The sequence below is a fragment of the Xenopus tropicalis genome, chromosome 2, assembly GCF_000004195.4.
Source record: "Xenopus tropicalis strain Nigerian chromosome 2, UCB_Xtro_10.0, whole genome shotgun sequence".
Taxonomy (NCBI): Eukaryota; Metazoa; Chordata; class Amphibia; order Anura; family Pipidae; genus Xenopus; species Xenopus tropicalis.
The window spans coordinates 139204695-139220646 of record NC_030678.2 but is presented as its reverse complement, the minus strand read 5'-3'; the positions used below and the strand labels follow the sequence as shown (position 1 = coordinate 139220646).

Below are 15952 nucleotides of genomic sequence, written 5' to 3'. Positions count from 1 at the left end.
TGTTCAGTAAATACTGCTAGTTAAATAAGATGTATACTAAAAAATAATTTAAGTCCCAGGGAGATAGTGAGCAGGGAGCTGTTTTTCTGTTTTGTTTTTTTAATGTGCCAAGCAGGTTTGGGGAGGCTTAGCCTCCCCTAGCCTTATTGAAAATCCGCCTATGTAACTTAACCATTTCAAACTTCTAAATCCCATCCATCTTATCCCAAAGCTCTCTTGAAAAAGGCATGGAGTGCTTAGTAATTTGACTTGTTATTTTGCCTCACACTCCTGTTGAGCTGCTGTGTCTTTTACCCCTAATTATAGAGCCTGGGTTTTAGCAACTACCCTGAAAAGTATTTTGTACTTACTGGTCAATGTCAATTTTTGCTTTGATTAAGCTTTTTTTGTAAAACACATGAAAAATAGAATTTTGACAGGTATAACCCATTCTTGTGTATGAAGAAAAGGCCTTGGATACTTTTTGGAACTAAACAGTTGACACAATTTCATGCATTAGACAAGTACTAAGCTGTTATTTATTACTATTGTTTGTAACAGAGTTATGGCAATGGATTTTTTTCTTAAAGAAAACATACTGTGTGAAAATTAAAAATGTGCCAGTGTATCATACTCCATTAAATACAGAAGGAATGTTCTAAGAAAAGTAGTGTTTCAGGTTGATTTATTGAAATTTTTCCCCAAAATCCTACTAGTACCACCCATCCGCTCCACTTCTTGCTGCCTCCTTTCCCAGGCTCTTGTTTTCTGTATGTACTTGGGCAAATAAAACCCTTTTTTTACACAGCTTGCAATATCAGTGCGCTACTGGATTTTTTTGCTCCTCTCCCAGGCTGTGCAGGGAAGCTAAGAACAAATCAGCAGCTAGCAGGGGCGATTCTGGACATATCGCCGCCTGAGGCGGCTCCTGGATGGAGCAGGTCCGGGGGCGGTGAGATCGCTAGTGCAGAGAGCGCAATTGCGCTCTCTGCACTAGAAGAACTGGAAATTCGGCTCTTAAAGTTACCAGGAGCGGCTTTTTGCCGCCCCTGGTAACTGGGGCCCTTCTGCCTAATGGCAGAAGCGCCCCTGGCAGCTAGGCTGACTTGATAGGGAACTGAAGCCTGTCCAGAACTCTCAACCCCTCCCCCCCTCATTTCTTTGGGATTTACCCGAGTTTGGTGGCTCTCCCCAGTTCCCCTGTCCCCAGCCGCATTCTCACAAATTTTTCTAAGTTTCACAGATTCCTACTCAGATAGAATTTTTTGGCTTCAGCTACGATTTTGTGCATGTGTATGACATCGCTTCCAGGTTTCGCCCAAAAAAATCCCCAAGCAGCAGAGCTGTCAGGTTGCTTGTGTGACTGCAGGGCTGTGATTGGCTATCTCCCTTCCACTGTGCTTCTGGCAGGGACCATTAGGACACGCCTACAGCTCCTTTGAAACAGGGAGTATCTCTAAGGAGCTTCAGTAACATAGTCTTTATTAAAGATATTAATTTTTGGCACAAAGTGAAACCAGTACCATATATTATTCATTATTGCCAAAAAGACTAGAGGGGGTTTTAGTTATACTATATGCCTTCTTTAATCCCTTACAAAACATGAACTAAAGTCCTTTTATTATCTAACTTAAGGTGAAAAAAAGACTGCTTTATATTGTTGCCAATGACATCGATGAATTCCTCTGCGTGTAATAAAAACTGGCCACAACATCAGGGTTTCATCATATTTAGCAGTAACTATTCCGCCACAGCAACAAAAATTGACAGCGAGTATTAATAATTTTACGACATTTAGTAACGTTCTGATCACATGACTATGCCGTAAGACGTAGAGGAAGAACGTGAAATGATCGTTCCGGGTTTGTCGACTTCCTTACCACGTGACCCTCCTGTAAGTATTGGGGAAGCCGTTCAGGAAGCCTTTAGAAGTGCAGGACCCAGTGGCCACTTCCGCGGTAGCTGGAAAATTGAGGGAGCGGATAGTGTAGAGAGACGGCATACTGTGACTGGGCGGAGTCTTCACAAGTCAAAGCGATTTGTAGTTCCAGCATCTACCTTGGTGACCGCAACTTGCTTGTGTTCCAAGCCTCGATTCGGACGCACAATTCAAGTCTTGATTATGGCGGGAGAAGTGGAAGGAGAAGGCTGTAGAGTTAGTTGGGGAGTTTTGGTAGCCTTGCTGTTATTACCGCTGCCGTCATTATGTTCCCTGACCGCAGGTAACGTGTACTAAGCTGTCAGTCTGTATTTATTTGTAATTTACCTACAGCTTATGGTTGTGAGTATGTAATAGGCCTATTTTACCCCTTTCACTGCCACGCTTTAGTGAGACTATACTCTTATTCCATTGGCCACACTACATTTCTAGATGAATAATACTGTTAACTTCCGCCCCCTCCCCCCCCCAAAAAAAGTGTTTTTCTTATACACACACAGTGTTCTAAGCAATATTAGTAACTATCCGGAAAACCTTTGGTCCCAAGCATTCTGGATAACAGGTCCCATTCCTTTATGGGATCTGATATATGTAATGCTTGGGACATGGGGTTATTCTGTACTTTGGAGCACAGTACTGGCTGATTATTTCTGAGAAAAAGTCAATTTGTAATGAAATTAAGAATAGCTTGTTTATATAAGACTTTGTAAGATAGCAGTGCTGTATTTCAGTTTTGGTTTTTACATAATAAATCCCATGCCAATGTTTCATAACAGATGTAATAATGAGATAAATAGCAAGGTAACAGACAATGTGCAGTAATAAATATGGGTTCACATATTTTAACTTTTCTAAAATGCTTTTTTTTTTTAATTGTATTTTGTTAGTTGTCCTTTAAGGATACATCCTTTCTTCATAATAGTTATATAAAGGTATATTGATAGAAATAATTTTGCAAACTGACATGTCTACGGAGAGCATGCATGCAATCAGATATATCATTTAAACTGCACAGGATCTCATTGATAGTTGGTAAAAAGCAACGTGCAAATCATTTTTATAGCTAGTTCTGTTTTGGGAGCCACGGTTTGCTGTCAGCTGTTTAAAGGCACTGCAGCTCAGCTGAACTCCAAACAGCCACTGAATACAGAATATGTACGTAAGTAGCAATTCCCAGCATTTTAGGATTGAAGGTGTTTTGCTAAAAGATTTATCTTGATAAACAGACCTTATTGAGGACCATGTAACATTAAAACTGCCTGTTGACAGCTGGAAACAAGATATCACAAGCCTCACAAAACTTGCAAGCATGCCTTGTAATTTGCCAATCAGATTTTAACTTGGATTTTTTTTTATTTATTTATCCCACCAAGGAAAGCAACTGCAAGTGATTAAACTCTTTGAAGGAAGGGTGGTTCGGTACAATGAGTCCAAAAATTTCTGCTACCAGAGAACATATGAACCGAAATGGAGTGATGTTTGGACTAAGATCCAGGTAATATAATTAAAACCAAGGGTGTGCCATTTCTGGGAGAAGAGTCATATTAGTGTGGCATGTTGGCATGCGCACTGGGTAGAAAGATGACTGGGTATAAAAATATTATAGCTAGGTAATTTCAAAACATTTCTTTCATTGCTTCTAATGTTTTTAAATGAGAATCATCCTTTTTGGTGCACGTCAATAGAAGAACACATGCTTGAAATCACATCAAAAGTGGTGGCTGGCAAACAGAGCACCACTGTTTTCCACCTTATATTACTTTTTATTACTGAATGTTTGTTTATATAACTATTTGTTTATTAAACATTTTTGTTCCTCTTGCAGATACGTGTAAACAGCACCAAAATGATAAGGGTGACCCAAGTGGAAAATGAAGAGAAACTGAAGGAAATGGAAACTTTCAACATGTTTGACTTTTTCTCATCTTTTCTCAAGGAGAAACTAAATGATTCCTTCATTTATGTCGATCTCTACAACAACAAAACTTGTATAAAAGTGCATGTATCAGACACCGACACTTACTATAGTGTTGCACTTTCCCGAGGTAAGCTCTTTTACAGGCATTAGGCCGGCTGCAGTGTCCTTGTCTGCTGCAGAGTGAATTGACATCTGGTTTTAAAAGAGTTTGTTGTCGCATTGTAGAATATTTTAGGCACTTAGGTATTATTTTCTGGATTGCAGTGTTATAAAGTATAAGAGTTCAATCAACATAAAGAAAAATCTTCAGCACACCACTTTCATACATGTTCTCAAAGGGTGCTTGACTTCCACAGCCGCTCCCAAGCCTTTTTTCCATATATCTTTGCAAAGGGGAAGAAGCACTCCAGTGTGTCGGCAATACCTTTAATCATTTATTTGCAGAAATGAACAAACAGCACACGCTTTCGGGGGTGACCCCTTTTTCATTGCACCTGAAGAAGGGGTCACCCCCAAAATCTTGTGCTGTTTGTTCATTTCTGCAAATAAATGATTTAAAGGCATTGCCGACACACTGGTGTGCTTCTTCCCCTTTGCAAATTGTTATAAAGTATTCATTAAAAAAAAAAAATTGTTACAAGACATTTGGACAAAACTTTGTGACTGACTTGGTTAGGGATTATGCCTAACAATGACCATTTGCTGCAAAGATTGTGGGTTAAGTTTTGAGCAGTTAAAGGTAATTATGGAGATGATGAGTTTGTGATTTAGCATTTTTTATGTTCTGTAGATGTGCGGGGGAAGCTGCAGATATTACACGTTCTATCTGCTCTACCCCCATCAGACAGGCATTGGAATTACTTGTAATAAGTTGATTGTTGTGTGTCCCGTGAAAATCACCCGTGTAATTTAGCACATAAGTTAAAATTCTACTCAGGATATATTTAAAATAGAGTTTATAGCCTTACAAAAAAGGATTTAGACTTGTACAGGCATCCGGAATATCAAACTTTTCATAAGCAATATATTTGTTCAACTGTCACATCTTCTTTGAACTTAGCTGTTAAAATATTTTCCCCTTCATATAAAAGCATATTTAACTTTTCTTCCATGAAGGCAACTATGCTTTTCTTGTATGTTTCTGCAGGATTTGATCCCAGGCTCTTCTTTGTGTTCTTATGTGGCCTTCTGCTTTTCTTTTATGGTGACACACTGAGCAGGTAAGCTTTAAATGCTTTGTGGACCCTGATACTAAAAATTAGTTGTATGATCTGCATTAATGTTTGATGCAAGTTTTTTCAGGCACAGCGAAAATATTCTAGTATTTTCTGCCCTGTAATTGGTATGCAGTATTTATACTTTGAAGGAAACATATAAATTCAAGAGCCAATCTTTTGCAGTATAGGGGGAATGAGCGGAATTTCATGAAATTATCAGATTGTCAAAGGTTAAGAGGCATCATCCTTCTTACTAGCGAGAGGATGGAAAGATCCTTGCTTGTGTTCGCATCCAGAGCTATTGAATTTTACTAATCTTGTTATTTCAGTTCATCTGTGTTTTAGCCTTGACTTCTGAAGGAAGACAAAGTATCAATATGTATTCCCATGATTCCCTTCTCCAAAAAAGATGTCCCTTTTGTCCTGCAAAAGGAGGCTGAACATTAAAGATATTTTCCCATTTATTTTAGGATACCGTGGTTAAGATTTTTGTGTAATTATTTTTAAGGGACATGTGCTTGTCTGCTTCTTAGGAAGCTTGGAAAATCTCTCCTTACCTGGTGGAGATATTAGAAATAGTGCTGTCCTTCTATTAGCTCTATTTAGTCTTATGGAATTGCCCTCAGACATTTGCAGAAGGCCAAGAAAGAGTTTGAGAAAATTTCCTATGCTTCTAGTTCCAGTGGATGGATTGCTGCTCATGTCCCTCTAAATATTCCTTTTTAATGCTCTGCATTTATTAGTTGTTCTGACTATAATTTGAATCGGCCATAAAAATGTACCGTACACTCTCAAGCAATTTATGGAAGTTGCAGCATAAGTTTGTTTGTCCTCTTTCTTCACAGAAGCCAAATCTTCTACTACAGCACAGGGATCACTGTAGGGATGTTGGCTTCAATGCTAATACTTGTGTTCATGCTCTCCAAACTGATGCCGAAGGTAACCTTGACTTTAGAATATATGAATGGAATAATTTGTTGTGAAAGTAGTGTTGTATGCTGTGCATTCATTCATTCATTTCACTGTTAGGTTAGGGTTGCACAGGTTGTGAATCAACAGGTTAGGTGTTCCCCTGTGCTCTGACACAGATACTAATTTTATGATTATGCCACTTCTGGTTTTATGGCAGGTAGCTGGTGAGATGTGTAAGTGTGTTTAAGGTGGTATAAATACATTTTAGCTGCAGGTCCACTCGGTGAGACCCTGACAAGTCTCTAATATATATGAATTTGTATCTATATAAGTATATATCTATATATTCTGCAGGACTGTACAATATAAAGGTGTATACATCAAACTAACAGATGACTTACAAATAAACCAGTACAAGAGGTAAAGAGAGCCCTTCTCAGTAGAGCTTGCAATTAGTAACTTACCAGTAATCCTTGTAAAAAAAGATTTTATATATAGTGCTCTTTAAAAAAAAATGTCAACAGTAAAATGTTAGTATGGATAAATGATAAATTAAATGGCTTTATGGTATACTTGGGTTTTAGTCCTATGGAAATAAGATAACCAAATACCATATACCAAAAAAGGTAACATTACAATTTTACTTCCAATCCATAGCAGATAAATTGTTTAAAGGATATTGCTTGGCAGACAGGAGCAAGTATGCCACCATTTTTCACAGGAGGCTGGCCTCTAGAGGCCTCTGATGTATTTTTGCCTCTTAGTGTGTTCCTAGTTTGAACAGTCTGTTAGTGATCTACGTAAAAAGAATAGTGGTCATTTAAATGTGCTCAAGAATTATTCCAGTCTGTTTCTGAAAATGTTAAAAAAGTGAATGTAAAACATACTTGTAAATAGAGTATTTTTTCTGTTAAAACCTTTTCAATCTTATAATTAAAGGACAAAGAATATTTAATACACTGATATGATGTAATGTTTAATCTTTCCAGAAAAGCCCCTTTGTTGCATTACTGCTTGGAGGTTGGTCAGTTTCTATTTACGTAATCCAACTGGTCTTCAAAAATTTGCAGGCAATCTGCACTGAATACTGGCAGTATCTTTTGGGTAAGTAAAAACTGTGAAACGGTTAGTGAGTTACTTACGGAATTCTTACGGACTAAACATTATGGTAAATTCAATAATGTGGCATTTTGCCTACTGAGAGCAAACATTAAAAGACATTAATATTGCAGCCTACTTTTATTTACTGTTAATATCATATTCGTTTCCAGTTTAAATGATATATGATATGGATGTTTTTATCATGTCATTTGCCAGTTTTAAATTGTGATGATATCCTTTGCTAATATTTTTCAGGGTATCTGGGTATAGTTGGATTTGTCAGTTTTGCGTTTTGTTACAAATATGGGCCCTTGGAGAATGAACGCAGCATCAACATTTTGAACTGGACACTGCAGTTGATTGGTCTGCTGCTAATGTACATCAGTGTGCAGATACGGCACATAGCAGTGACTATGGTAGTCATTGCGTTTTGTACCAAACAGATAGAATATCCAGTAAGGTGGATTTACATACTATACAGGTGAGCTGCTTACGGTTTCTGCTTAGCTTTTTAGTTTACTACAGTACTAGATTAAAAAAAACCTACTTCCTACCAAGGCACAATTTTGCTTCACTGTGATGTGTTAAGTTGCGAAAAAACAGTTCCTTTGGGGTATCAGCACACCTGTCCATATTCCACAATAGTTCTTAAGTAATTCATTCTTATTCTTTCTCTCTGAGCCTTTATTGCTATAGATAGTTAATAGCCTTTGGCACCATAATGTTCTTTCAATGACAAACTATGGTCAATGCGAACATCCACAGCTTTTTCTTGGCAAGAGTCTTATTCACCTGACTAGTATTTTTTGGGAGAAAATAACCCGCATGTCTTAGGCCTTTCCTGTGTTGTGAGTAAAGCGAGTTTTATGATTCTGTGCATATAAACTAACAAACCTCTAAGTAACATGTTCTCTTATGAATGTAGTTTGACTCTTGCCTGTAAAGTATATCAATACTGCCTTTAAAGTAGGGATACAGGGGGGGGAGGATTTCTTTTTTAACCCCTTCTGATCCTAATTAGCATATGCTAATTAGGATTTGGTTCGGTATTTGGCAGAATCCGTCGGAGTGGGTTCGGGGCTTCCCTACTTTAAACAAATACACAATTACAGGAAACATACTACTATATTCAAGTGCGATTTTACTTTTTCCATTTACCTTACCATTAATTAACTATATTACTTTAGTATGGTTATAGAAATGACATTTTTATGTGGAAATTCATAGAAAAATAAAGCTGAAAAGAGGTAAGCCAAGCCCTCCCCGCCTGCTAACAGAAGAGGAATACAGAAAGCAAGGAGATGTTGAGACCAGGAAAGCTTTGGAAGAGTTACGAGGATATTGTAGTAGTCCAGATTTTGCTGCATGGAAAACTGTTTCTCGCATCCAGTCACCTAAGAGGTAACCTTGGTGTAAAAAATACAAACACATACAAATCACATGCTTTTTTTTAAAAGATTATTTAGGTAACTAGTATTTGAATATAATGTACAGTGAAAAATACTGGAAAAAAATTAACGATATTTCTAAAAGTCAAGCATAATGGTGATTTTTTTTTTTTTTTTTTTCGTCTGCAATGGGTGCTGTATTTGCCTGAATGTATATATAATATAAGCATATTCATATGTAAAGAGCTGCTAACTTTCAAGCATACACTATAAATGTATCCAAAAAATACAACAAAATATAAAATGCAATATATCTGTTTAATTTGTAAAAACCTTGCAGCCCGTATACTACAGTTAGGTCCATAAATATTTGGACAGGGACAACTTTTTTTTTATAAATTTTGGTTTTGTACATTTAAGCTGCGAAAAAAGAAAAAAAACAAACAAGAAATTGCTTCGAAATTAGGAGTGGCAAAATCTACAGGTTGGTACCTGAGATCCTGAGTAAGAAAGCAAGCACTGGTGAACGCAAAAAGACCTGGACGTCCATTGAAAACAACAGTGGTGGATGATCGTAGAATTATTTCCATGGTGAAGAGAAACCCCTTCACAACAGCCAACCAAGTGAACAACACTCTCCAGGGGGTAGGCGTATCGATATCCAAGTCTACCATAAAGAGAAGACTGCATAAAAGTAAATACAGAGGGTGCACTGCAAGGTATAACCCTCAAGAATAGAAAGGCTATATTGGACTTTGCTAAAGAACATCTAAAAAAAGCCAGCACAGTTCTGGAAAAACATTCTTTGGACAGATGAAACCAAGATCAACCTATATCAGAATGATGGCATGAAAAAAGTATGGAGAAGGCGTGGAACAGCTAGTTATCCAAAGCATAACTCATCATCTGTAAAACACTGTGGAGGCAGTGTGATTGCTTGGGCATGCATGGCTACCAGTGGCACTGGGACACTAGTGTTTATTGTTAATGTGACACAGGACAGAAGCAGCCGAATGAATTCTGAGTTGTTCAGAGACTGTCTGCTCAAATCCAGCTAAATGCAGTCAAATTGATTGGGTGGCGTTTCATGATACAGATAGACAGTGACCCAAAAAACGCAGCCAAAGCAACCCAGAAGTTTATTAAAGCAAAGATGTGGAAAATTCTTGAATGGCCAAGTCAGTCACCTGATCTTAACCCAATTGAGCATGCATTTCACTTGTTGAAGACTAAACTTCGGACAGAAAGGCCCACAAACAAACAGCAACTGAAAGCCACTGCAGTAAAGGCCTGGCAGAGCAATTAAAGAGGAGGAAACCCAGAATCTGGTGATGCCCATGAGTTTAAGACTTCAGGCTGTCATTGCCAGCAAAGGGGTTTCAACCAAGTATTAGAAATGAACATTTTATTTCCTGTTATTTAATTTGTCAAATTACTTTTGAGCCCCTGAAATGAAGGGAGTGTGTTTTAGTTGCCTCACATTTTTATGCAATTGTTTTGTTCACACCACTGAATTAAAGATGAAGATCTGCACTTTAACTGCATCTGAGTTGCTTCATTTAAAATTCATTGTGGTAATGTACAGAACCAAAATTAGAAAAAAGTTGTCACTGTCCAAATATTTATGGACCTAACTGTACATACGCCAAAGGTAAATTGGAATGATACGCTAATTTTTTTTATATTTACTTTGTTTTAGTTGTACATTTGTAGGTTATTTGTATATGTAACTGCTATTAAAAGTTGCATATGCCTATCCCTTTCTGTTCTCTGCCTGGGTGGTGGTCCTGACCAATAAACAATATAGCAAAAGCCAGCTGATTAAGAGACTTGTGAAGAAGCATGGATGGCTGACCTCTGCTACATTGTTGCAAGAAACAGCAATACAGAAACAAGCAGAAGATTACTGCTTCCATCCACATTTTAAAATAATATATATTTTTAATGGCAATACATTGATAAGTTGCTTTCAATTAAAAGAAATTGAGCATCCTAAAAAACATATCTAATGCCATGATTAGTAGTATGGGTGTTTTGGGAAAAGGGTTTTTATGGGTGGAGTGTTTGTAGATAGTTATTTTGTGGCCAGAGAATGGGATGTTTCTAGTAAAAATAAGTTCTAACTATGCTGGTGTCGGTCTGTTGATGATCCAGAAGGGATGTCTGGATAAGCAGTATGGCCATCAAGAAGAATTGCTAGAGTATCAGTAGAAAGACACAAAACAGATGAGAAAGTGAAGGAAATGTCTCTTTAACAAGAGGACTTTATGCTGGTCCCACAAGTCTGCTGCATGTCCTAAATGTAAAAATTGTCTTTATTTTTAAAACATGTACAACAATTAGTGGCATACCTTATTCATCCAGTAATTAGGAATATTAACATGGAAAACAGAGAAATGATTAGACATAACATTATCTATACAATAATTTCCAAGATAGTGGCTTGGATAAATTGTTTTATTTACAGGAGGAGTGGGTTACCTTTCAAAATTTCTGTGTCATACGATGTTGTGTTTTAAAAAGTATTAACTATTAGATTGTGAAAGGGTGTTGATATATGTAGTCCAGATAGAAAAAAAAAGTTTTTCTTTGTTGGTTGCAGTTTCCAACCAGTCCATATGGAAAATATAATTAATTATGTTTCTACAAGTGTAGTGGATGGGGTTTCTATAGAAAGTCATTGATGTAATATGTCCTTTCCGGCCGCAGCTGCCAACCTTTCTGCCCAGTGTTTTTCTGTCTTATTTAATTGTGAGTAGGTTGTTACATTACTAAATGAAGCACAGTCTATTTGTAGTTGAAGAGGTTTATCAGCCATCTGCAGCCAGGTCTTCAGGAGGTCACTTCCAGCCAGAAGGTTTGGATTTTGGGACATACAGTATGGTGTTTGGCTTTTTTGAAAGGGAAATCTGATGGCCAATCCAGTGACAAATCTAGTGTTATGAAATTGAAGTACCTCTGATTTTTCATGATTAATTTGGAAACTTGTTACTTGTTTAAATCTGTGTATTATAAATAGTATTGTTGGAATTTCGGTTTGGGGTTTATATATATATATATATATATATATATATATATATATATATATATATATATATATATATATATATATATATATATATGTATTATATGTCATCTGCAAAAGCTGTAACTTTCAGCTGTGTCTGATTTATTTGTATATCTGGAATGTTTGAATTCTGTAGGTCCTACAGTGTAGGAAGTGTCTAAATTGAATAATAGGGGAGATAGCAGACAGCCTTGTTGTGTTCTCCTGCTTCTAGCCCATTCCTGATGAAGGAAGATCATTCTAGCACCCCTATAGGGTTCATTGGCTCAGTGTGGCAGTTGTGGGGCAATGAAATATGCTAAATGTTTTATCCATTTATGGTTGTTTAGCACAAAAATGAATATGACTGAATATGCTGTATTTTTATACTGAACTTACTGCACCAGCCCATATGTACAGCATCTCTATAACGGTAATCATCCAACCATTTCTAGCCTACTTTGTGAAAACCAGATCAGCTGCTTTATGAGCTGCAGTTTTAGTTGCACAAAATTTTGACCACTTTTACATCCCTTTTTTATCTACTTTAGTTAGGATGAAGTAAAATTACCCCATGTATGCCTTCATATAGACACTTATCATCCAACATAGAGGATTCTCTTGGCCACTGAGGTTGTTTTTAATGACTTTAAGTGTCTTCTTTCAAGTTCTGTAGAAACTAACTATTTTACTGTTTTTTTTTTCTATTCCCCTTTTATGCTCATTTTAAGATTTGCTGATTTTGTTGAAGGCTCATCTCACCTGACACCCAATGAAGTATCTGTTCATGAGCATGAGTATGGTTTTGGTGGTTCTTTCTTAGAAGATGAATTGTTTGGAGAGGACAGTGACGTTGAGGAAGAAATGGAAATTGAACCTGTGCTTTATCAAGATCTAAGATAATGCTTATAGGATACGCCTAGCTCTCTTAATAATTCATCACCTGTGAAAAACAATGGAAATAGCCATGCCGCTAAGGCCTGTGATGGAAAGGCAGCACATGTGGTCACTGATACACTGATAATTTGGTTTGATGGCCGATGAATGTGATTCCTAAGAGACATTAATGTTATCAGTTTACTTACTACAGGGCACCTGAATGGCAAACTATCTTTTGGATGCCTGTTGGAAGCTACATAAGAAAATACAAATTCACAAGACATTTGCAGAATAACTGAGAAAAACACTCTGTTGGTTAATGCACAACTTAGAAAATGCAACTTCCTGTCTGGAAACTTTACCCTTACCTTTTTTTAAACCAAAGATATTGCTGATTTACAACTATTTGAAAACAAAATAATGATGGACATCTCCATCACAGCTGCTCACCCTAAGTGAAGTATATATGCAAAATGAGTGACAAACTAGTTTGTATTAAGGAACATTGTGCTGTACCACCAGCCAAATACAGCAGCCCTATGCAACCCTCCTATCTGGCTGTCTGATTCTGTCCAATCCAATGTCTGGATTAACATTTATACAAAATCACTGGACCATGGTGACTTTGCTGAACTTTATCATGGGAGAAACATGTCAGCTGCACAGTATAACTGACCTGGTGTCTGCCTACAAACTGCATGCTCATTTGAGTTCAGTTCCCTTTTCATGTTGCTTGTTTTATTTTATATTTTTTTTATAAAAGGTACCTATGTAAAAAAAAAAATCTCTATTTTTAAGTACCAATAAAAAGAGGAACACAATCCAAACTCTGGTATTTGCGTTGTTTATAGCTTATATTTTAAACAAATAAGGGCTTCGTAAATCCAAATGTTTTTGCTTTTTTTTTTTTTTTTTTTTTTAATCTCCTGGTTTACCTTAATACTGATAAATGCATATTGATAGGAATAATTAATCAGAAGCCTCTACACTTGAATTTAGCAAGGTATACATTTGAGTTAAATGTTGCTAAGAGATAAGAGTGCCTCCGTTGGCATGAAATAACATATTTTTTTCTTAAAAGGGGTTGTTCACCTTTGTACAACATATACAAATCTAACAGTTCACATTAATAGAACAATCTTTGCCATATATATAGTTAACAACAATCGTGCAGCTGATGAGATATTCACCTCAGAATCATCCCTCTCCTGGGAAGGGGGGGGGGGGGTGGTGAGTGACTGCTGCAAATCTAACAACAATATGTTAGATTTGTGATATGCTGAGCTAGAGCTGGGCAGTATGACCACAAATTTATATCGCAGTATTTTTCAAAATTATATCGGTGTCACGGTATTTGATGGTAATTTTTTTTTCCATGCATGATTAGGTGTTAACCCCATTTCCTATTAAATTAGAGAATAATTACCGCAGTATTGAAAATCAGAGTCAGGCAAGCGAAGGATCGGCAACAGAAAGTCGTAAGGTAAATCAGGCAGGCTTAGTTTCCCAGGCAAGGCCGCAGACAACATAGCACAGGAGGAGGCATTTGATAGCTTTAAATACCCCCCACGCATGCGCAGAACCTGCGCCGTCCGCGCGTCACGGACATGCACGCTTTGACATGTACGTGCGCTTTGACGCACGCGCAACGGGACGCGTGCACGCAAGGAGGCGCGCGAGACCGGGCCGCACCGGTGAGTACCCTGACACCCCGGTATTGCGGTGTCTGAAAAATGAATATAGTTTTTATAAAAAAAACCTCTATTCGGTATTAAACGGTATATCGCCCAGCCCTATGCTGACCCTATTCCATTGCAAGGGAGAAATTAACCAATGACCAAATCAATTTATGCAACTGGTCGGTCCATTTGGAAAAATGTAAGGGCAAAGCCTGGATGTGATGATATAAGCATATATGAAGTTCTCAGTGTGTCCGGTTCAAAATAGGCCACTCCCATCCCTTCAGAAAACTGACCAGAGAGACAGAAGAGGACTGATGTAAAGTAGCATTTACAGTGGCCCTTTTCTTGGAAAATTGATTTTCTGACATCCTGAGAGGCTTGTTGGTGGTTTCATAAGATTTGGACATTGAAGGTAAACCACCCCTTTAAATGAAGTAGTCATTCTTATATTTCTTTTAAACCAATCCATTTCTTAAAGAAGCTAATCTGTGTAGGCACCCAGGAACCAAAATATGTGTGGACATTGAATGAATGCACATCTAGTGTCTTACTGGAGACAGTGCTATTTTGCCTTTTTTGCTGAAAGGAACAGTTCAGTGTAAAAATGAAACTGGGTAAGGTAAAATGGATAGACTGTGCAAAATAAAAAATGTAATCTATAAAGGCTGGAACGAGCAGATGTCTAACATAATAGCCAGAACACTACTACCTACATTCAGCTCTCTCTCCAGCCCTTATAGATTACGTATTATGTTTTTTTTAACTTATCAAGCAGAGAGTTAACTCATCAGGTATAGGACCAGGATCAGTGGCATCTCGAAAAGGCAGGAAACCGTTACTGATGCTGACTTAAATCAATTTACAGTAGTTTAGTGCTGAACTATAACGCCCCATAGGGAAGAACTGAATTTGGCAGCTCAAAGCAGTTGGTTCATAGCATTCTAACTACTATGAATGTACTTTTCACAATAATAGACATTCGTAATATTTATAATTACAGGAAGCTACGGTACCGCTCACACAGGTCTTAAAGTTCAATTTTGAAGTTTTTATTGTAGAGGCAAGAGAACTGACGTTTTGGCTGTAGCACCAGCCTTTGTCAAAGTATATAATATACAATTGTAGAATGGAGAGCACACCAAAGTTCAGAAGCGATACCTGGGTGCCAGAGCAAAAAAAACAGAATAGAAGGGCAGGTGTCGGCACTCACAGGGTTCTCATGATGAAGACTCACGGGCAACAAGGCATAGTAGGATGCAATAAAGTGAGATTTATTGGTCCAGCGTTTCGGTTCCTTACTGGAACCTTCGTCAGGGAAACATGAGTGTACACAGAACACTCATGTTTCCCTGACGAAGGTTCCAGTAAGGAACTGAAACGTTGGACCAATAAATCTCACTTTATTGCACCCTACTATGCCTTGTTGCCCGTGAGTCTTCATCGTGAGTACCCTGTGAGTGCCGACACCTGCCCTTCTATATAGATATAGAAGGGCAGGTGTCGGCACTCACAGGGTTCTCACGATGAAGACTCACGGGCAACAAGGCATCCCTGGTTTCCTGTGGGTGCCAGTGCACTGGTATATAAGACCTGATAGCCACATGATTTCTTGTGGTCACAATTTATTTTTGGTTGCCACATGTTAAATTTAGGGATTGAGCTGACACATTTAAAGTACATAATAAAGGCATGTGAGGCTATAAAATTGGGCGACCAAACATTAAAGAAAGCCATCATGTGCATTTGATATATACTAGTTAGATTACACTAATAATAAATAAACTAATAATCTAATAATACTAATTAGATACAGGTATCGGACCCCTTATCCGGAAACCCGTTATCCAGAAAGCTCCGAATTACGGAAAGCCCGTCTCCCATAGACTCCATT

The 15952-nt window shown here is 37.6% G+C and overlaps 1 protein-coding gene across 2 annotated transcripts; it reads left to right on the top strand.

Moving 5' to 3' along the window:
• Positions 1–1775: 1775 nt before the first annotated feature.
• Positions 1776–13206, top strand: nemp1 (nuclear envelope integral membrane protein 1). Of its 2 annotated transcripts, none has more exons than XM_012957067.3 (9): positions 1776–1873; positions 3292–3413; positions 3744–3963; positions 4984–5056; positions 5899–5992; positions 6955–7069; positions 7322–7547; positions 8294–8467; positions 12232–13206. In XM_012957067.3, exons 3-9 carry the CDS (start codon positions 3765–3767, stop codon positions 12401–12403), a joined length of 1053 nt encoding a protein of 350 aa, XP_012812521.1. In that variant the 5' UTR covers positions 1776–1873; positions 3292–3413; positions 3744–3764; the 3' UTR covers positions 12404–13206.
• The last annotated feature ends 2746 nt before the right edge of the window (positions 13207–15952 follow it).